This window comes from Vitis vinifera, chromosome 7, assembly GCF_030704535.1.
Source record: "Vitis vinifera cultivar Pinot Noir 40024 chromosome 7, ASM3070453v1".
NCBI lineage: Eukaryota > Viridiplantae > Streptophyta > Magnoliopsida > Vitales > Vitaceae > Vitis > Vitis vinifera.
The window spans coordinates 17,835,000-17,858,250 of record NC_081811.1 but is presented as its reverse complement, the minus strand read 5'-3'; the positions used below and the strand labels follow the sequence as shown (position 1 = coordinate 17,858,250).

General features: G+C 38.8%; 1 protein-coding gene across 6 annotated transcripts in view; it reads left to right on the top strand.

Annotated features, from left to right (window-relative positions):
* The window catches only part of LOC104878408 (membrane protein of ER body-like protein), a 55,674-nt gene that overhangs the window by 14,516 nt on the left and 17,907 nt on the right, over positions 1-23,251 (top strand). For 5 of the 6 annotated variants that reach the window (XM_059738122.1, XM_059738121.1, XM_059738123.1 and 2 more), the window contains 2 exons: positions 3,806-4,063; positions 5,060-5,176. The exons of the other annotated variant lie outside the window; for it this stretch is intronic. In XM_059738122.1, coding sequence (XP_059594105.1) covers positions 3,806-4,063; positions 5,060-5,176 — 375 coding nt within the window. The remainder of the gene's footprint in view (positions 1-3,805; positions 4,064-5,059; positions 5,177-23,251) is intronic. 6 annotated transcript variants of the gene reach the window in all.

The window sequence follows — 23,251 nt, the reverse complement described above, 5'->3', positions numbered from 1 at the left end:
TGCTTCTTGTTGTAATGATTTTATTTTATTTCTTGTTTAGGATTTGAACAACATTCAAGAAGGGTTTTTTATGTTCACTTTTTGGAGGATGTAACAAATGTTTTGTTCCTTTCTTCTTTCTAGTTTTTGTTTGTTTTTTCCTTATCATTCTGAAGGGAGCCTCTGCAACTGCTAGTGTGATTCTACCATTGATGCAATGGTACAATGCTTTTTTTGTTTTTTCCCTTAAATTCTTTGATTTTGCTCGTGTTAAACTACCAATTGACCTAAAAATTTAAGTTCTTAGATAATGCACTAAAAATGTATATCAAACTGATTTAGGATAAAGTCTTAAGAACTTGAAAAGTGATGAACATTGGATTGTGCTTCTCTTAACTGAGGAAGTAATGAAGATTAGATTATATATCAATGCTTTTGAAGTAACATTCGGACTAAGGAAGACTGAAGATTGAAAAGGGGGAAAAGAAGGAAAAACCATGTTCTGTTGCTATCATTTAAAAGAAGGGAAAATATGTCAATGCACATCTTGGCCATTACTGAACAAGATCTAACAGGAGAGGTCACTTTTATTTAAAAAATAGAGAGGTGATGTATGCATTTGTTAGAAACCTCAGTGGAGGTTCATGTAATTTTTTTAAAAAAAGGCATACAAGCATGGTAACAAGATGGGGAATGATAATCAAAATGCTCTGGCACAAGAAACACTATCAATGAAATCCAGGTTGTACCTGGTAGAGAGTGGTCCTTCCCTTGTTGGAGAGTGCCTTTTGGGAAAGAGTACGCTGTCTTTAAGGTTTCTTGAGTTAGGAGAAGTTCTCTATGTCATTCTTTTTCTGATATAACCAATATGCCACCATATTAGTAATGTACATGAGTAACAGCCTTTGTTAATTCAATTGTGCTTTGCATGGTATATTTTTGTGTTTTCATATAGGAGACAATAAGATAATTAATGGGGAAAAACCACTCTCCTTGTTCACACTGGTACAAATGAGTTGGAATCAAGTTACACTTTGTGTCAAAATTTTATTCTCACGCCCTTCAGTAAAATTTTTATGGGCTATATCTCAGTAAACTTACCTCCGGAGAATATATCCTCATTTTTGTAATGATTGTAAGGTCTCAAGTTGATTAGATATTGATGACCCCCATTCCATTAGCTAATAGCTTGTCAAATGAATATAAAGACCTATAATAGAGCAATACATGAATGGATAAATCTCAGTTTTCCTTTCAATTTGATGTTTTACAAATATGACGAATGTGATTTAGGCATCTTAGCTGATGATAACTTTCTGAAATATATGATCCCCACCAAAAGTATTGAAGGGGGTAAAAATAAGAACAGTTACATGAGGTATAATTTGATCTTGACTTTATTTTTCTATACATACACATTAAACTACTAGTTAACCCAAAAGCTTAGGCTTGTGGGGAAAGGATCTATCATGTTTTTCAGGATAATTATGCTTCACATCCCACCTCATGGTCAACATCCTTTGCACATAGATTTAGTAAATAGAGGAATAAATAGATAGGCTAAAACATAAGACCTCTAGGGACTAAAACTCTGATACCACGTTCCTCTACAAATTACCCCAAAAGCTTAATCTTCTAGTGAATGGGCCAACAAGGCTTGTTAGGCTCACTAATAATAGCAGTATATAGTTGATGCCTTATATATTTACCTATTTCATTAGTCAGATTTTTGTTGAGTAACAGAAGTGCTCTTCCATTTTACTGCTGGGAAATTATGCAGAAAAATCATATACTGTAGATCTCAATGAAAGAAAGCAAACAAAACAGTACAATTATGATTCCTGAGCAATCAAATTATATAATAACCTGAAACAAAGAGGTTTTGGAATCGCTCAGCATTATGGACGCTATAGTTGTGTTTTATTAGAATTTGAACTCCTTCATAATTGAGGCTCTTTTCTGTGAGCTTTTGATCACTTTTTCATTTTTCAAGATTTTTTATGAATTGCATAGCCACCAGTGGCATGTATTGTGTGTGGGCGGTTCGTATAGCTTTATATTTCTTTTATGCTTGCTTAGTTTCTGGAAATTTTTTATTTGGGCAGTTTCTACTTTTGAATTATGCATTTAAGTGCTGGTTTTGATGCTTGTGTTGTTTGTATATTTTATTGATGTGCGGAAATCTTAGTGAAACCTAAAGAAATTTTCTTAGTGTTAGCAAAGTGTTGACATATATATGATTAAATAATAATTTTCATTTTGTTGTCAACAAAGTTCGGCATTTTCTGGGTGAAAGTGGGGTACCAACACCTTTCCACTACATACCTGTTGTAGGACAACCCTAGGATGGTTGCCTACACTCAAGGGTAGGTGGACTAGGGTTTTATTTTTTAGGGTGTAAGGAGAGGAACAAAGAATAAATTTTATGGTAGAGAAAATTATAAGATAAGAAATAGAGAGAAAGAAGAAACAATGAAGAAAAGATGAAAAACCTTAGAGTCTCACTAAGGCCTTCTAGGAGTCTCACTTAGAAGAAAATCAATGGAGTCTCACCATTGAGGGTTGCAACCTTGCAATGAAAGAAAATATAATATTATTCATAACAATTCATCCATTTGATTTACATTGATTAGCCTATTTATAGGCTTCTCTAAGAAATCCAAAGTCTACTAGAACTCTAATAACCTATTATGATTCTAATTCTAATTATAACATCCAAAGTCTACTAAGACTCTTATAACCTATCATGACTCAAATTCTAATTATATTATAACTTAACTAGCTAATCCTAATTAGACTCTAACAAATACCAATCCCAAATCAATTCTAATTAATATTAATCCTACTTAAAGTTTACGTAGGTCTTGCCTTTCTTCCTTGAATAAACTTTAAAAGGCTTCCCCCCATCAATACCCCAATCCCAAAATTCAGAATAGTTTTAGAATCACAGAGACTGTTCCATAGGTGGTAACTCTACTTCCACACAACTCATGTGGTAGTAGTAAACTCCTGGGCTTATTGTCAGAATTTCACCCATGGAGGATGCAATTGTCCCTGAAACTCCTCTATTGAGAATGCTTATGGAAGGAAAAAGGAACCATTTTGTTTGAGGCCTGTTTATTTTATTTCGAGACAAAGGGCTGATACAGCTGTTGCTTGACTTTTAGTACGACACAAGGAAATGCACATTGAGGTAGATCCACATTTTGTCTAGAAAATAAAATTCTAAGTTGGTTGATCCTATATGTTTTGCAAAGATTAGGGCCAAATTGTTGATATATTGATGAAAGGAGTCTCCATTTCACAACCCTATGATGTTTAGAGGAAGATAGGCTCATGATATGCATGCAAGCAGCAAGTTAATGTGAGAGATGAATGGCTATTTTAATTATATTGAGATTAATTTGGGATTTTAGACATTGGATATTTTTATTATGGAATGAATTAACATTCAACTAAGCACATAAAGAGAATTCTTTACTGTCATCCTTGTCTTCTTCTTCTCCCAAAATCCTAAAGTCCAATCTAATAGATTCTGAAACATTGTGAAAGGTCTGTTTCTTAAGATATTAAAATGCTTATCTTTCGATTGTTGTTTGAAAATTTGTGTTTTCATTTCTTAAGAAAAACTTTTTCCTTGGAGCAATGGTATTAAACGTAGCCCTAAAAATATATGAAAGGTTGAAATTATCAATGTTTTAATGATGCATTGGATAAGATTGGAGTTTGCTTATTTTTTCTGTTTGTTTGACATTAACTGAGCAATGCTTAAATCTTCTGTTCCTTTTGCTCTAGATAATACTTCTTACTTGATGTGCTGATTCAGGAGATGATCAGAGACAATATGTGGAAGAGAATGGTGTTACAACAAAAGATCCATTGCATAACTTGAATGGAACGCTATTTGACCAAAATGGTCACATTCCCTATACACAAAATGCTTCAACTTCTGTTAATTTATTTGGCATTGAAGGAACTGAAATTGGCACAACTATTTCTCTCACTGAAGGATCTTCACTCACCAAAGAAGTGAAAATTGATATTAGAGAAAAAGTAGATGATGCAATGGAAATGAACAATGAAGGTATGGGCAATATATTGTATTCGTGCATGATAAGAATGAATGCTAAGTCCCTTCAGAATGTTTGATCTGCAATTCTGTTATCCCTATTCTTTTGCTACATCATTTCATTTCACCAACATGCTTTGTATCTTTACAACAAAAACTTGTTGAACTACATATTCACAGCTCTGATTTAGTTGTGTTATGAAATTGAGGTAGCATATTGTATCTGTGAAGAAATTTGTGTAACGCTGTTTCCTTCTTTCTTTTTTGTTCTTTTATTTTATCTAAGGTATAATTACATGACTACTGCCTGCTAATTTGCCTTAATCATCCTTAACACCTTCCAATCAGGGACAAAAAAAAAGGGTTCAAACATCTTTGCTCATTAAAACTCTTACAATCTTTCTCTCTCTCTCTCTCTCTCTCTGTGTCTGAAATCAAACGACACAGTGTGTACAATTGTGTTTTAAAACTTGTTAGATCAGATGACCTTGCCATGCATAATCACAGAATAAAAATTCACCCAAGAGCACCGTATGGATTGTTTACAGCCCTTAATCTTTCATCAGCTTGATATCTTGGCATGTTTGATGGGCATTATAGGTATATCCCATCAAAATTGGACTTGCCAATACTAGGATTCCACAATTTTGAGGGATGTAAGGATTTTTTTTCACTAGTTATAATATAATTCCAAGCATTTCTCAAGGTAATAAGATGTGTGTTTTAGTGTCTTGATATATTACTGCTATCAATAGGGTTTTTTTCCTAACAACTTGTGGTTAACAAGACTACTGATTAGCTGGTCATTTTATATAATAATATTTTCTTCTGTGCTCAATATTCCTTTGAAATAGGTCTTTTTTTATTTATTTATCTTTTCTTATCTTTTTCATCTTTTTTATCTTTTGGTTACAGATTTTGAAGCATCAATGCTATGGTGCAGTTAAAGATGTTAATTAGGTGCCTTATTCATTAATTGAGTTTCCATGTATCCTAAATTGTATTATGCAGATGAAAATAACATACAAGAGGCTGCATTTCACAAAGAATCCATAATTGAAATTGGAGAGAGTGGCAAACAAGAAGAAACATTTCATGAAGGATATGCAGATGAAACTAAAGGAAAAGGTATGTTGGTATGATTTAATGTTGTTCATCCTAAAAAGGCACCTCCTTGTCATGTTCTCTTTTCAGTTTCCTGCCTTTTTTAGATCTTAATTCTTGATTAAGCTATGAAAAAATGATTTAATATTATCTGCTTCACAAACTATCCTAGACAACATGTTGAAAATTAATATGAACATAACTTTTCCATATGAGGCAATGATACCAGTATGTTAATGTCTGGAGTGTATCCATTTGAAGTTTCAAACATACTTGCAGTGGAAAGGACTTCTTTTAGGGAAACCTACGAATAATTAGTGGGTTTCTTGGTTTTCATTTATAAAAGATGCTAATCTCTACTAGAAGGATAGGTTGCCATTGGAAAAATTCTATATCTGTGAAAATGGTGTATAATTATAACCCTCCAATCCTAGAAATTATAAACGGTGAGATTTGATGTTATATGTACTAGAGAACAAAGAAGATGAGGAGAGAATGTGTTTACTCTAACTAACAGACTGAAAAACTGGTGGGCAAGGTGGTTTCAACTTCTCAATGCGCTTTTGTAGAAGGTAGACATATCTTGCGGTCCTCATAGGAAATGAAGTTATTAATCCTAGGTTGAAGAGTCCTGAAAGTGAGGTCATTTGTAAGTTGAATATTGAGAAGGCATTCAATCATGTTAATTAGGATTTTGTGCTGGTGGTTTTAGAAAAAATATGTTTTGGCTTCAATTGGATTAAGTAGACTAAATGGTGCATTACTATGACTCACTTCTTTGTATTAGTTAATGGCACCCCGACAAGTTTCTTCCAGAGTTCCAAAGGTTTGAGACAAGGAGACCTATTGTCCATTAGGATGACGAATGTATTCGGTAATCAAGAAAGAATATAGTGTGAATTGAGATGGTGATTGTTGAATATAATGTATATATAGTGTACAGTCTTTCCTTTTTTAATATAGGTTACGTGTATGGTAGTTAGTTCTCCTAGGCTTGTATATATATATATATATACTTCTCAATTGTAAGTAGTTAATCATATGAATGAGAATTAAGGTTTTCTTCTCTCTCTCTTAATATGGTATCAGAGCTAAGGGAGAAAACCTAATTCTTTCCAGTTTCCCCGTGTCATCAATTCCGGGAAACCTTCCGGTGACCGTGTTTCATTCCGGTCACCTTCCCCATCTCCCAAAACTTTCCGGTTAGTCGAATAGTCGTCAGAAAACACTCACCGCTGACAACTTTTCCGGCGACATCTTTTTCCAACACCGACCACACAAGAGGAGCCCTTGGAGGAGATCTCCAACTTTTCCCAAAGCACCGGAGCTAGAAAACAGTCCACGCGCCGGCCACGCGCACTTTTACGGCCTACGCGTGAGGCCTTTTCCGGCGACGCACCTCCTCCTCCAGCTTCGCCTGACGTCGACCAGCCTCCCTATATCCCTAGTTCTCCCATCCGAGCCCTGCACGTACCTCTTTTGGGGATTTTTGTCTCCGTCGGCCCTCCAAACAGTCTTTCCGGCGAAGCTCCGGCTACTTTTTCTCTACCCCAATCCCTGCACGTGCCTTGGGAAGTGTTCTTCTACCTTTTTGGTGGTACCACGCCGCGATCTGAGGCCGTCTCCCTTTTTCGGTGGTGCCACGCCGCAATCTGAAGCCATATTAGGGCTCTCTTCGATCCAAACATACTTCATTCTCCAGATAAGTGGATATGGCTACTAAAACTTCCATTTTTTCCTCTATCAAATCTGGATCTCCTATGATTACTTCGGAGAAATTGGTTGGCAGTGAAAATTATCTTTCCTGGTCTGCCTCTGTTGAACTTTGGTTTATGGGTCAAGAATATGAGGATCACTTGGTTACCCAGGAGGCAGATATCCCTGAGGTTGACCGCGTACAGTGGAGGAAGATAGATGCACAGTTATGTAGTGTATTATGGCAATCGGTTGATCCCAGGATTCTTCTTCATCTTCGGGCCTACAAAACTTGTTTTAAATTTTGGACTCAGGCCAAAGGATTATACACGAATGATATCCAGCGTCTTTATAAGGTGGCTTCTGCTATTGTCCATATCAGCCAACAGGACTTGGATCTATCTACTTATATTGGTCAGATTGCCTCTCTTAAGGAGGAGTTATTGACTGTGATGCCTCTTACTCCTGATGTTGGGGCTCAACAAACACAGCTTGACAAGTTCTTCATGGTCCTTACTCTTATTGGCCTCCGTCCGGATCTTGAGCCTATCCGTGATCAGATTCTTGGTAGTTCATCAGTTTCGTCCTTGGATGATGTGTTTGCTCGCCTTCTCTGTATCTCGTCCACTCAGACTTTGCCATCTGATAGCACTTCAGATTCTTCTGTGTTAGTTTCTCAAACTACCTCTCGAGGAGGACGCAGTGGTACCCGAGGTAGAGGCCAACGTCCTCATTGCACCTATTGCAATAAACTTGGCCACACTCGCGATCGTTGCTATCAGTTACATGGACGACCTCCTCGTACTGCCCATATGGCCCAGTCCTCTGATTCTCTGCTGCCTCAGCCTCCGAGCTCCTCCGCATCTCAGACATCTCAGGCTTTTATTGCCTCTATTGCCCAGCCTGGTAATGCCTCTGCCTGCCTTACCCACACATCTTCTCTTGGACCCTGGATTCTAGATTCTGGAGCTTCTGATCACCTATCTGGTAATAAGGATCTTTTCTCCTCTATTACTACTACCTCTGCTTTACCTACTGTTACCCTAGCTAATGGTTCTCAAATTGTGGCTAAAGATATTGGTTTGGCCCTTCCTCTGCCTTCTTTACCTCTCACTTCTGTCCTTTATACTCCTGAATGTCCTTTTAATCTTATTTCCATCAGCAAAATCACTCGTACTCTTAATTGCTCTATTACCTTTTCTGATAAATTTGTGACGTTGCAGGACCGGAGTACGGGGAAGACGATTGGCATAGGACGTGAGTCTCAAGGCCTCTATCACCTCACCTCGGATTCATTTCCTGTAGTTTGCATTTCCACTGATGCTCCTCTCCTCATTCATAATCGTCTGGGTCATCCTAGTCTCTCCAAGTTCCAGAAGATGGTCCCTCGTTTTTCCACTTTGTCGTCGCTTCCGTGTGAGTCATGTCAGCTTGGGAAACATACTTGTGTCTCGTTCCCTAAGCGTTTGAATAATCGGGCAAAGTCTCCTTTTGAGCTTGTCCACACTGATGTTTGGGGTCCTTGTCGGACTGCGTCTACTTTAGGATTTCAGTATTTTGTCACTTTCATTGATGACTATTCTCGATGTACTTGGTTATTTTTAATGAAAAATCGAGCTAAGTTATTCTCTATTTTCCAGAAATTTTATGTTGAAATCCAAACCCAGTTCAATATTTCTATTCGTGTGTTACGCAGTGACAATGCCAGGGAATATTTTTCAGCCCCATTTACTTCGTTTATGTCTCATCATGGGATTCTTCATTAGTCTTCTTGTGCTCATACTCCTCAACAAAATGGGGTAGCTGAACGCAAGAATCGACATCTTGTTGAGACAACTCGTACTATCCTCCTCCATAGTAATGTTCCTTTTCGTTTTTGGGGGGACGCTGTTCTTACCACTTGTTATTTGATTAATCGTATGCCCTCCTTTGTCTTACACGATCAGATTCCTCACTCCCTTCTCTTCCCTGACCAACCACTTTATTTCCTTCCTCCTCGTGTCTTTGGTTGTACTTGCTTTGCTCATATTCTCACTCCTGGACAGGACAAGCTTTCTGCCAAAGCCATGAAGTGCCTCTTCTTGTGATATTCCAGACTTCAGAAGGGTTATCGTTGTTATTCCCTTGAGACTCATCGATACTTTATCTCCGCTGATGTCACCTTCTTTGAGGACTCATCATTCTTTTCCACCACTTCTGAGTCTCTTCCTGTTTCTGAAGTCTTGCCCCTTCCCATTGTCTCCCCAGCTGATGTCGTGCCTCCTCGACCACTTCAGGTTTATCATCGTCGCCCTCGTGTCGCTGCTCCTCTCCTTTTTGCTGAGGCACCTGCTGACTCACTTCCTACCCCTTCGACTTCTCCTACACCAGCTCTGCCTTTTCCTGATGATTTACCCATTGCTATTCGGAAAGGTACTCGCTCTACTCGTAATCCTCATCCTATTTACAATTTTTTGAGTTATCATCGATTATCTTCACCCTATTCTGCTTTTGTTTCTGCTATATCCTCTGTTTCTCTTCCAAAGAGCACCCATGAAGCTCTTTCCCATCCAGGCTGGCGACATGCAATGGTGGATGAAACGGCTGCTCTGCACTCTAATGGCACTTGGGATCTTGTTGTTTTACCCTCTGGTAAATCTACAGTTGGCTGTCGTTGGGTCTACGCAGTTAAGGTTGGTCCTGATGGTCAGGTTGATCGCCTTAAGGCCCGCTTAGTTGCTAAAGGCTATACTCAGGTTTATGGTTCTGATTATGGTGACACATTCTCCCCTGTTGCCAAGATTGCTTCTGTCCGTCTGCTTCTCTCCATGGCTGCTATGTGTTCTTGGCCTCTTTATCAGTTGGATATTAAAAATGCCTTCCTTCATGGTGATCTTGCCGAGGAAGTTTATATGGAGTAACCTCCTGGTTTTGTTGCTCAGGGGGAGTTTGGTTTAGTGTGTAGGTTACGCCGTTCTCTATATGGCTTGAAACAATCTCATCGAGCATGGTTTGACCGTTTTAGCTCTGTTGTTCAAGAGTTTGGCATGCTTCGCAATACAACAGACCATTCAGTTTTCTATCATCATAACTCCTTGGGGCAGTGTATTTATCTGGTTGTTTATGTGGACGACATCGTCATTACAGGTAGTGATCAGGATGGTATTCAGAAACTAAAGCAACATTGTTTTACCCACTTTCAGACTAAAGACTTGGGGAAACTCAAGTATTTCTTGGGAATTGAGATAGCTCAATCCAGTTTCGGTGTGGTCCTTTCCCAAAGGAAGTATGCTTTAGACATCCTGGAAGAAACCAGTATGTTAGACTGTAAACCGGTAGACACACCTATGGATCCGAATGTCAAACTTGTACCAGGACAGGGGGAGCCTTTAGGAGACCCTGGGAGATATCGACGACTCGTAGGTAAATTGAACTGCCTCACCATTACTCGTCCAGACATTTCTTTTCCTGTGAGTGTTGTTAGTCAATTCCTACAGTCACCATGTGATAGCCATTGGGATGCCGTAATCCGCATTCTTCGATATATCAAAAGCACACCAGGCCAAGGTGTGTTGTACGAGAACAGAGGTCATACTCAGGTTGTTGGTTACACAGATGCAGATTGGGCTGGCTCACCCACAGATAGACGTTCCACTTCAGGGTACTGTATTTTTATTGGAGGTAATCTAATATCTTGGAAGAGTAAGAAACAAGATGTAGTGGCCAGATCTAGCGTTGAAGCCGAGTATCGAGCTATGGCTCTGGCAACATGTGAACTCATATGGTTGAGACATCTTCTTCAAGAGTTGAGATTTGGAAAGGATGAACAGATGAAACTCATCTGTGATAACCAGGCCGCATTACATATTGCATCCAATCCAGTCTTTCATGAAAGGACTAAGCATATTGAAGTTGACTGTCACTTCATTAGAGAGAAGATCGCATCAGGATGTGTTGCTACAAGTTTTGTTAATTCAAATGATCAATTAGCAGATTTTGGGACTCTTCGGGAGTGGAAGGGGCGTGGAGTCCTAGATTTTCTAGGCCCTTCAATGATTGGGAGGTGGAGGAGGTGGAGAGGCTTCTTTTGACAATCCGAGGTGCAAGGCTTAGTCCTCTTATGGAAGATAGAATGATGTGGAAAGTGACTTCGAATGGGAGTTTTTCAGTTAAATCTCTTTATAATGATCTATCTTCAAGAAGAGCTGGTCTTTTCCCTCATGGTGTGATATGGAACCCTAGTGTGCCTTCCAAAGTGAGTTTCTTTGCTTGGGAGGCTTCTTGGGGTAAGGTGCTTACTATGGATCAGCTTAAAAAGAGGGGATGGGCTGTTGCTAACAGATGTTTTATGTGCTGTGAGGAAGAGGAGTCAATTGATCATATTCTTATACATTGCTCCAAGGCAAGAGCTTTATGGGATTTATTGTTCGCCCTTTTTGGAGTGTGTTGGGTCCTCCCTTATTCGGCTAGAGAGACTCTTATTGAATGGAGGGGCTTTATGTTGGGCAAGAAGCATAGAAAGGTGTGGAAGGCAGCCCCGTTGTGCCTCTTTTAGGCGGTTTGGATGGAAAGAAACAGGATTACTTTCGATAATGAGGACTTTTCAGTTCATAGGTTGAAAAATTCTTTTGTTTGTAATCTTTGGGTGTGGACAAAATCAATTGTAAATGAAGGCCCTCTCACTTTACCTAGTTTTCTTGATTGGCTAGACGCTAGATGAGGGTCGGGTTTGTTTTTTCTCTTTTCTTGGGTGTGCCTTAAGGGTCCTTTTGTATACTCCCTGTATGCTTTGGGCTTTCCTATTGGTGCCCTTTTCTAATATATTTCTGCTTTTGCCTATCAAAAAAAAAAAATAGCAGACATCTTCACTAAATCTCTCAGAGGTCCTAGGATTAAATACATTTGTAACAAGCTTGGTGCATATGACATATATGCTCCAGCTTGAGGGGGAGTGTTGAATATAATGTATATATAGTGTACAGTGTTTCCTTTTTTAATATAGGTTACATGTATGGTAGTTAGTTCTCCTAGGCTTGTATATATATATATACTTCTCAATTGTAAGTAGTTAATCATATGAATGAGAATTAAGGTTTTCTTCTCTCTCTCTTAACAGTGATGATTAAAAGGTGAGATAGTGAAATATCATAGATGCAAATTGAGAAATGAACAGGTAAAATTGGCTAAAATTGGAACAAGATCTATTAATGAAAAAACTCTCAAATTCAAAATTCATTAGAAATCAATATCTATGGTGAAAATGTCATTAAGATCTATTATTCATCAAGTTAAGTTAAAAATCTTATAATCTCACCCAAACCAATATTTGATTTAACTTTAAATCTAGATCCATTAAAATCTCAAATTAGGAATCTCAATTACTTAGATCAATTATTTGTAATTAACCTCAGTTCAACTTCAATTACCTTCCAATATATCCTATAATGAAACCATATGATCTTAACACTAGTTATTTCTTGCTTCTCCAAGTAACCAAATTATCTCCTAAGAAGGTGCTCTACCTAGTAGTTGATCTTATGTCTGTCATGGAGCTAGCCCAATCAACATCTATATAAGCTCCTAACTTAGGCTCACCACCCTTATGAAACAAGAGGCCTGTCAAGTATCTAACAATTTTGTAAACCGCTTCACTTTAGGGTTTTAGAGGAGCATGCATAAATTGACTCACCACTCTCACAAAATAGATTATCTCTATCTATTCTGATGCGTGATAGGTGGATAAGCTTCGTAACCAATCTCTAATAAATACCTCGATCAATTGGTTCTTCCTTCTCTTGTTTTTCTTCTAGTCAATTATTAGCCTCTATTAAAGTGTCAATGAGCTTTTGCTACTAATCATACTCATTTCTTGAAGGAGATCTTGAGTGCATTTTTGTTGGGAGATAAAAAATCCTGATTGAGATCTAACCATTTCAATTCCAAGAAAGTATCTTAGACTTCGACTATCCTTGATTTCAAATTCTTTTGTCAAATTAACCTTCAATCCTAACATCTCTTATCATTATCATCTACATACACAATCAGTAGTAACTTTCCCAATTGAAGATAGCTTTATGAATAAGGTGTGATCACCTCGAATTTGGGAATAGCCTCTGTCAAGCATAGACTTGGTAAACCTCCCAAACCGTGCTTGGGGTGATTGTTTCAATCCATAGAGGGATGTTTTCAATCTACATACCTTGCTCTTCTATCCTCTCTCCTCACATCCCTTGGTATGTCCATATAAACCTTTTCTTCAAAAGCTCCATGAAGGAAGGAATTCTTCACATCAAATCAATTTAAAGACCAATCCTTAATGGTAGCTAAAGGTAGAAGAATTCTGATGGTATTCATCTTTGCCATTGGTGCAAATGTCTCATGGAACTCTCTACCATAGGTTTGAGTATACTCTGTAGTGATGAGTCTTGCCTTGATGTCCAATGATCCATCAGATTTGTACTTTATGGTGAAGATCCATTTGTAACCCATGGGTCTCTTTCCTTTTGGTAAATCAACAATTGCTCAAGTTTCTTTTTTTAAATGCTATCACATCTCCTCATTCATGACATCTTTCCATGGTTTTGAGGTTAAAGATTCTTGAAAAGAGATAGGTAATCGTTGAGACAACACTTGTGAGGGAAAAGCCTAATATTGAAGTGAAAGTTTCTGCACAGACAAAAAATGAGATACAGGGTGCCGAGTGCAGGCTTGAACCCCTTTTCTAAAATTAACAGGAAAATCAAGATTACTAGGAGTATAGATTTTTGAAGTAGAAGATGGACTTAAATCATTATTTTCATTACCTGTTTCATGGTTAACAAATAGAGTCAAAGAAGTTATGATGGATCTTTTCTACCTGGAGTACTGATTACTACCAAAAAGTGCTATTTTGTAGACCTAATTATAATGGTTTTAAGCACCTTTGAATAGTAATCATATTCATTTAACCCAATTAATTCATTAAGGTCCTTAGTAATTGGTTTTAACCTTTTTGTGGCAAAGTTGACATGTTTTTATCAGCTTATGAATCGATTCAAGCATGCCAATTGATGGAGGAGCTACTTGGGCGAGTTAAGCAAGGATTTTGTACGTTTATAGGCTTGAATTTCAAGTGGAAACACGAGCACAAGCAATGGAGAAGAGGAAAATAGAGTGAAGAAAACAGAGTGAAGAAAACAGCTGCAGTCTTCCTTTGAACTTTTGGAGCACTTCCCGAAGTCCATTTTTTGCATGCTATATACCATTTGAAAGCTTAGGAAGTCAAGAATCCAACGCTTCAAACCGTGTATGATTTGGAGCTGAAATGAGGAAGATATGGCCTTTGGAAGGCAACTGCATCATGTCAAATGACCAAATTCGCAATGTGAATTTCACATTGCGAAAATTTCGCAAGGAGATTTTCTTCATGGTGCGAGCGAAAATTTCGCAAGGGGATTTTCTTCATGGTGCGAAATTTTGCCATTTCGCAATGTGAATTTCACATTGCGAAAATTTCGCAATGAGGATTTAGGCACATTGCGAAATTCCTTTGAATCCCCTGTTTTGAGACATTGTTGATGTTATTCCACTACCGGTTCTCCAAGATATTTTGCTTGATTTTTAGCTTTGTAAATACCTATTTTACCCTTGTAATCAACCAATGAATAGGTTGCTTTTGTAATAGCTCTTGTAATTTAGCTTGTTATTGTCTTTAAATAGAGGTGAAGAGCCTCAGACAAGGATCATCTAATCTTGTAACCTGTAACTTTATAAGTTATAAGAGCACTTTTGTTCAGAAGCTTCTTTTCTCTTTTCTTTCTCATTTTCTTAGTAGCCAAACACCCTTGGAGGATGAAATCCCCAAGGATGAGAGGCTAAAACCTTTTAGTTTCTTGAAGTAATGGATGCCATGTGAAGCTCCCGTGTCAGGATGGAGATTTCCAAGCCATGAATGTAAGTAGCTGAGCGTCATAAATGTTTTCATTCAAAGTAAAGCTTTTAATCCCTCTGACTTGCTTTGAATGACCAATACTTGATAACCTTTTGGTCTCAGTGGATTCTTATTGTTAGATCCACTGATGTTCATTAGTTATCCCCTACGAGCCATTGTATTGCAAGTCGAGGAGATGACCTATATCATTAAAAGAGCATTTATGAGGTTCAACTACCCTTTTTGTAAGTTTTTAAGGACTAAAACTCAGTTGTTAAACTCATACCGGTTCGGGAAGTAAGCATCACCTTAGTTGCTTCCCCAACTCGAGGTGAAAAGTCCCAAAATCTCCATTTTTACATAGTGAGTTAAGCATGGCTATCCAAAGCTTTGAGAAACTTCTTTTTCCATATTTTAACCTATTTTCATGTTAGTTTAGTTTACACACCTTCATCTTTATATGTTTTCATCTTAACTTAATTTTTATTAAGAAAAGTTCACTCCATCCTCCGAACTTCACCAGTTAAAGTAAAAACCCTTCCCAGTGTTCGATCCTAGAGCCACTATGCTATAGTAGCTTTGCTACTTTAGTGTAAGGACGTTAGGTATAAATTTTGTTGATACCCTTACATGCCAAGCTACCAAGAGTCGGGTTATCAAATGGCGCCGTTGCCGGGGAGGGGTGCTACTTCACTGTGAATAAATCAGCCGGAGGTAACTTGTGAGACTTCTCATGAGTAAGGTGAATTCTATCTCATTTTTCATTTACTAACTTTTTATTTTAGTTTTAGAACATTTTTAACTTAGTTTAGATAAGTTTCTTTTAGCTTTTAACTTTCATTTTTAGTTTATTTTTCATACTCTGTTTTTCCTTCCGCATGCTCTGTTTTTTCTTCTTTTTCTTTGTTTTGTTTATTTGTTTTGTTCCAGCTGAATCCGTGCATGCCCTATTGGATTAGAGACCAAGAGGGAAGGTTAGTACGGATAGAGACTCCACGAGCTACTGAATTAGAAATTATTTTGGAAGTCATGGAGAATCAGACAGAGGATCAACATTCACAACACGGGCAGGGGAATGATCCGAACTTGTATAGGTCCATGAGGGACAGGATGCACCCTCCGAGGATGAGTGCACCATCTTGCATCATTCCTCCTACAGAGCAATTGATTATCAGGCCACACATCGTGCCTCTGCTTCCTACTTTCCATGGGATGGAAAGTGAAAATCCATATGCGCACATAAAGGAATTCGAAGATGTGTGCAATACTTTTCAAGAAGGGGGAACAGCTATTGAGCTTATGAGGTTGAAGCTCTTTCCATTCACATTAAAGGACAAAGCCAAGATATGGCTCAATTCCTTGAGGCCGAGAAGCATAAGAACATGGACAGAACTTCAAGCTGATTTTCTGAAGAAGTTTTTCCCTACTCACAGAACAAATGGATTGAAGAGACAAATCTCCAACTTCTCAGCACGTGAGAATGAAAAATTTTATGAATGCTGGGAGAGGTATATGGAGGCCATCAATGCATGTCCTCACCACGGCTTTGATACATGGCTTTTGGTGAGCTATTTTTATGATGGCATGTCATCTTCAATGAAGCAGATATTGGAGACAATGTGTGGGGGTGATTTCATGAGCAAGAACCCTGAGGAGGCTATGGATTTCCTAAGTTATGTCTCAGAGGTTTCCCGTGGATGGGATGAGCCCAACAACAAAGAAATGGGGAAGAGGCCAGTTCAGCAAATGTCAAGAGGGGGGATGTACAATCTGAGTGAAGACATGGAGATGAAAGCCAAGGTAGCTGCCATGGCTAGAAAAATAGAGGAAATGGAGTTGAGAAAAGTTCACGAAGTCCAAGCTATTTCAGAACCTCAACAACAAGCCAATCCTTGCTCCATATGTCAGTCATTTGAACATATGGTGGAAGAATGTCCCACCATTCCGGCAGCAAGAGAAATGTTCGGGGAACAAGCTAACCTGATTGGCCAATGGAAGCCAAATTCAAATGCTCCCTATGGCAACACGTACAACTCTAGCTGGAGGAACCACCCAAACTTTGCATGGAAGCCAAGGCCAAACCCATATCAGTCACCAGCCCAATCAAGCCAACAGAGTCAAGGTCAATCCTCAGTTGAGCAAGCACTTGTAAGCCTTAGCAAGGTTATGGGTGACTTTGTGAGTGAGCAAAAATCCATCAACTCTCAACTAAATCAGAAGATTGACAACGTAGAGAGTACATTGAACAAGAAGATAGATGGGATGCATAATGAGTTGTCTCAGAAAATTGACAACATCCAATATTCCATCTCAAGGCTCACAAATTTGAACACTGTCAATGAGAAAGGGAAGTTTCCCTCTCAGCCTCACCAAAATCCTAAGGGGATACATGAAGTGGAATCCAAAGATGAGGATTCTTCAAAGGTGAGGGACGTGCAAGCTATTATCACTTTGAGAAGTGGTAAGGAAGTGCATCAGCCGGAGCATGATCAGAGGAAAGCCAAAGAAGATAAGGCTGATAGAAAAGAAGAAAAGAAGAATGAACAAAAGGGAAAGGAAGTTCAGATGAAAGAAAGCATCATTCCTAGCATGGATGAGGAACCTCAAATTCTTTTAAAGGAAGGCATGATGAAGAAGCACATGCCTCCTCCATTTCCTCAAGCCTTGCGTGGGAAGAAACCGATCAAGAATGCTTCTGAGATTCTTGATGTGCTAAGACAAGTGAAGGTGAATATTCCTTTACTTGATATGATCAAGCAAGTACCCACATATGCAAAGTTTTTGAAGGACTTGTGCACTGTGAAAAGAGGACTCAATGTTACAAAGCAAGCCTTCCTAACCGAGCAAGTGAGTGCTATAATCCAATGCAAGTCTCCAATCAAATACAAAGATCCGGGGTGTCCTACAATCTCAGTCAATATTGGAGGAACCCAAGTGGAGAAAGCATTGCTTGATTTGGGGGCAAGTGTTAACTTGCTTCCATACTCTGTATACAAGGAGCTGGGGTTGGGAGAACTCAAGCCAACATCAATCACCCTATCCTTAGCTGACCGATCAGTGAAAATCCCTAGGGGGGTAATAGAGGATGTATTGGTTCAAGTTGACAAATTCTACTATCCAGTAGATTTTGTGGTGCTTGATACGGATCCCATTGTCAAAGGGATCAACTATGTTCCAATCATCCTTGGAAGACCATTCCTTGCAACATCCAATGCAATCATCAATTGTAGGAATGGGGTCATGCAACTCACTTTTGGGAATATGACATTGGAACTCAACATCTTCCATCTATGCCAAAAGCACATCCATCCTGAAGAAGATGAGGGCCCGGAAGAAGTGTGCATGATAGATACCCTGGTGGAGGAGCATTGTAATCAGAGTATCCTTGATCAGTTTGAAGAGAATTCAGATGAAAGCCATGAAGATCTTGATGATGGGTTAGCTGAACCCATGGGAATGAATGTCGTTATGTCAAACTGGAGACAAAAGCCAGTGATCCTCCCTTTGTTCAAGGATGAGGAAGAGATGAAAGAAGCTAAGGATGCAATCCTTAAGCTTGAATTGAAGACCCTTCCTGCCGAGTTGAAGTATGCTTACTTGGAGGAAGGCAATAAAGTCCCGGTGGTAATTTCTTCTTCTTTAACCGTTTCACAAGAGGACAATCTTCTAAGAATCCTTAGAAAGCACAAGAAGGCCATCGGATGGCAAATTTCTGATTTGAAGGGGATAAGCCCATTGATTTGCACGCACCATATTTATATGGAGGAGGGAGCTAAGCCAACTCGTCAGCCACAGAGAAGATTGAATCCTCATATGCAAGAGGTAGTAAGGGCTGAAGTGTTGAAGCTTCTTCAAGCGGGCATCATTTACCCCATTTCGGATAGCACTTGGGTGAGTCCAACCCAAGTTGTTCCAAAGAAGTCCGGGATAACCATAGTCAAGGGGGAAAATGGAGATGAAGTGTCCACACGCCTCACAACTGGTTGGAGGGTGTGCATTGACTACAGGAAGCTGAACGCAGTAACGAGAAAGGATCACTTCCCTTTACCTTTCATGGATCAAGTCCTTGAGAGAGTATCTGGGCATCCTTTTTATTGCTTCTTGGATGGGTATTCCGGGTATTTTCAAATAGAGATTGATGTGGAGGACCAGGAGAAGACTACCTTCACTTGTCCATTCGGCACCTATGCTTATAGGCGGATGCCTTTTGGATTATGCAACGCTCCTGCTACCTTCCAAAGATGCATGCTTAGCATCTTCAGTGACATGGTTGAACGAATCATGGAAGTCTTCATGGATGACATAACTGTGTATGGGACTTCTTTTGAGGATTGTTTGTCACATCTTGAAGATGTATTGAAAAGATGCATAGAGAAAGACCTCGTACTCAATTGGGAGAAGTGTCATTTTATGGTAAATCAAGGTATTGTTCTTGGGCACGTAATCTCAAAGAAGGGTATAGAGGTAGATAGAGCTAAGGTGGAACTAATTGTGAAGTTGCCACCTCCCACCAATGTAAAAGGAATAAGGCAATTCCTTGGGCATGCCGGGTTCTATAGGAGGTTTATAAAGGATTTTTCCAAGATTGCCAAACCTCTTTGTGAATTATTGGTGAAGGATGCCAAGTTTGAGTGGGATGATAAATGTCAAAGGAGTTTTGAGCTTCTCAAGCAATTCTTGACATCAGCGCCCATTGTGAGAGCACCAAATTGGGAGTTGCCATTTGAAGTGATGTGTGACTCAAGTGATTATGCCATTGGGGCTGTTTTGGGACAAAGAGAAGATGGTAAACCTTATGTGATCTACTATGCAAGCAAGTCTTTGAATGATGCTCAAAAGAATTACACCACCACTGAGAAGGAATTACTTGCTGTGGTGTATGCTTTGGATAAGTTCAGAGCTTATTTGATAGGGTCTTCCATTGTGGTATTCACGGATCATTCAGCTTTGAAGTATTTGCTAACCAAGCAAGATGCCAAGGCTAGGTTGATTAGGTGGATACTTTTGCTTCAAGAGTTCAACCTCCAGATTAGAGATAAGAAAGGTGTTGAGAATGTGGTAGCTGACCACTTGTCAAGGCTCAACATTGCTCATGACACCCATGGACTTCCCATAAATGATGATTTCCCTGAGGAATCCTTGATGCTTGTGGAGGAAGTGCCATGGTTTGCACACATTGCCAATTACTTGGTCACGGGAGAAATACCAAGTGAATGGAGCTCTCAGGACAAGAAGAATTTCTTTGCCAAGGTCCATGCATATTATTGGGAGGAGCCTTTTCTCTTCAAGTATTGTGCGGATCAAATTATAAGGAAGTGTGTGCCTGAACAAGAGAAGCATGGGATCCTATCTCATTGCCATGAGAATGCATGTGGAGGCCACTTTGCCTCACAAAAGACAGCAATGAGAGTTCTTCAATCGGGCTTTTGGTGGCCCTCACTTTTTAAGGATGCCCATGAGGTAAGTAAAGGATGTGATAAGTGCCAAAGACTAGGCAAGCTTTCAAGGAGAAACATGATGCCTTTGAACCCCATCTTGATAGTGGATCTTTTTGATGTTTGGGGCATAGACTTCATGGGACCTTTCCCTATGTCTTTTGGCCACTCCTACATCTTGGTAGGAGTTGATTATGTTTCAAAGTGGGTTGAAGCTATACCCTGTAGAACCAATGATCACAAAGTGGTTCTCAAATTCCTAAAAGAAAACATCTTCTCGAGGTTTGGAGTGCCTAAAGCAATCATCAGTGATGGAGGCACTCACTTTTGCAACAAGCCCTTTGAAGCTCTTTTGGCCAAGTACGGAGTTAAGCATAAGGTAGCTACACCTTATCATCCTCAGACGAGTGGCCAAGTAGAGCTAGCCAACCGGGAAATTAAGAACATCTTGATGAAGGTGGTGAACACCAATAGGAAAGATTGGTCTGTTAGGCTCCTTGATTCCCTATGGGCGTATAGGACGGCTTATAAGACTATCCTTGGGATGTCACCATACCGTCTTGTTTATGGCAAAGCTTGCCATCTTCCCGTTGAGATCGAGTTCAAGGCATGGTGGGCCATTAAAAAGCTCAACATGGATTTAACTAAGGCTGGGCTAAAGAGGAGTTTGGATTTAAATGAGCTTGAGGAATTGAGAAATGATGCCTATCTCAACTCAAAAATAGCTAAGGAAAAGCTAAAGAGATGGCATGATCAGTTGGTGACCAAGAAAGAATTTTTCAAGGGACAAAGAGTCTTGCTATATGACTCTAAGCTTCACCTATTTCCGGGAAAGCTCAAATCAAGGTGGGTAGGGCCTTTTGTCATCCACCAAGTACACTCACATGGAGTAATTGAGTTACTCAACTCAAATAGTGCAAAGACCTTCAAGGTAAATGGGCAAAGACTCAAGCCCTACATCGAGCCATTTTCCCGTGACAAAGAGGTACTCATCCTCCATGACCCATCACATCCTTGAGAAAGTGTGGTAAGTTGATGAGCTTAGCATGAAAAGCTAAGTGCTCATCTCTTTTTGTTTTAGTTTTAGTATTACATTCTTGTTTATTTTGCATTTTTAATACTTTTGCACATATTTTGTTTAGGTTTCTTAGTTTTGATTTTGAATTTTTTTTATGTTTTTAATGGAGCTTTGATGTCCAATAGCAAGTATGAAAGCTCAAAAGCTCACAAATGTGGATAGAAAGGTGAAATAGGGGAGAAATATACCTAAGTCCAAGCTTAAAAGCCCATTTCGCAACTCAAAAAGTGAGTTGCGAAATGCACATTTTGGCAAGATGCAAAATGTAACCTCTCGGGATTACACTTTCGCAAGGAGTAACCAGTGCGAAAATTTTCGCAACTCATTTTTCACCTTGCGAAATTGTTTTCAAAGCAAATATCAAAATGCAACCTCTCGGGATTGGTTTTTAAGGGGAGTAGCCAGTGCGAAAATTTGGCAAGGTGAATTTTCACCTTGCGAAATTTCCAGCACTCCGCCATGCTCTCTCAGATCCACCATCACTTGGGCATATCACCTCCTCCACCTCAGGAGCCACATCCATGATTGGATATTTCTATCTCCATTTTGTATATGTTTTTTTGTATATGTACATGTTTTATATTCTGAGATTGTATGTACCTCATGCTTATATCTTGTACTCAACTCTCTCAGTTTATATAAGCATCATTTTTTGTATCTTATTTCCTCTCTCACGTTTCTTATGGTTTTTGAATCATGTGGATGCACTCACACGCCTTGAATACCACATCACCATAAGGTATATCATTCCTTCCTCGTATTTTTCGATAGAAACATTGGGGACAATGTTCATCTCGGTTGGGGGGAGAGTTGAGGAAGTAAGTATTTCCTATTTTAGTTAGTTATTTTGTTGATTTAGTAGTTTTTGCCCTTTTTCAAAATTTTTTGTTTCATTCTCTATGGTTGTTAAATATAATTTCTCAAAATAAAATAGGATAAGTCGAGTTTTAACTTAATTACTTAAGTCTTAGAGTTTGTTTTATGCTTTCAAAGTTGATAATCTATTGAAGCCCTCTTTGATTTCGAACTTTTTTCTTCCATTTCAAGCTTTACACACACCATGCACATTAGATCCCGGATTTATGATGTAAAACTTTCTCACCCTCTAAGCTTAGGAAAATTTTGACTTGGTTTATTACTTAACCTCTTTTTAATAGTGTTGGGACACCTCAAAAAGACCAATGAGTCTTAGAAAAAGAAAAAGAAAAAAAAAAGAAAAAGGAAAAGAGAAAAAGAAAAAGAAAAAGAGAATAAGCTTCTATTCTTTCCTTGAAACCTAAGCATGATCCGAAGGGGTGGCGAAAGCCTTTAAAACCCGATGCCCTAAACCTTGATTGGTTGGAAGTCATCGATCCTCTGCTTGCTACATAGGTGAATTGGTTAAGTTTAGTGAGTAAAAAGAATTGTGAATAAGAAGGTGCGTTCCTAACCTATTAAGAGTTGGTTAATTTTGCCAATGTCCGAGAAAAGCTTAGGTTGGGGGGAGAGGATAGTTGTGCATACTATATCCGGAAGCTAATCTCATTAACACTTAGCTCATTATGGAAGAGTTTGATCCGGAACCTTGAGAGTAGAGATTCTTTTTAAACTTAATTGCATAATCTCCACTCTTTGTACTTTTTGTTTAAGTTTTAGCTTTGACAACTCCTATTGCATTTTGAATCTTCGTATCTTTAGTTCACCATGTGAGATGTGTTTTGATATCAGTCATGCCACTCAATTATTTTTTGGAGTGATTTGCATGATCCCTTTTATGTATATTATTATAGTTTACTTAGTTTTTATCTCCTCCATTGCTAAGGGACTAGCAATGAGTCGGTTGGGGGGTGTGATTACTACCAAAAAGTGCTATTTTGTAGACCTAATTATAATGGTTTTAAGCACCTTTGAGTAGTAATCATATTCATTTAACCCAATTAATTCATTAAGGTCCTTAGTAATTGGTTTTAACCTTTTTGTGGCAAAGTTGACATGTTTTTATCAGCTTATGAATCGATTCAAGC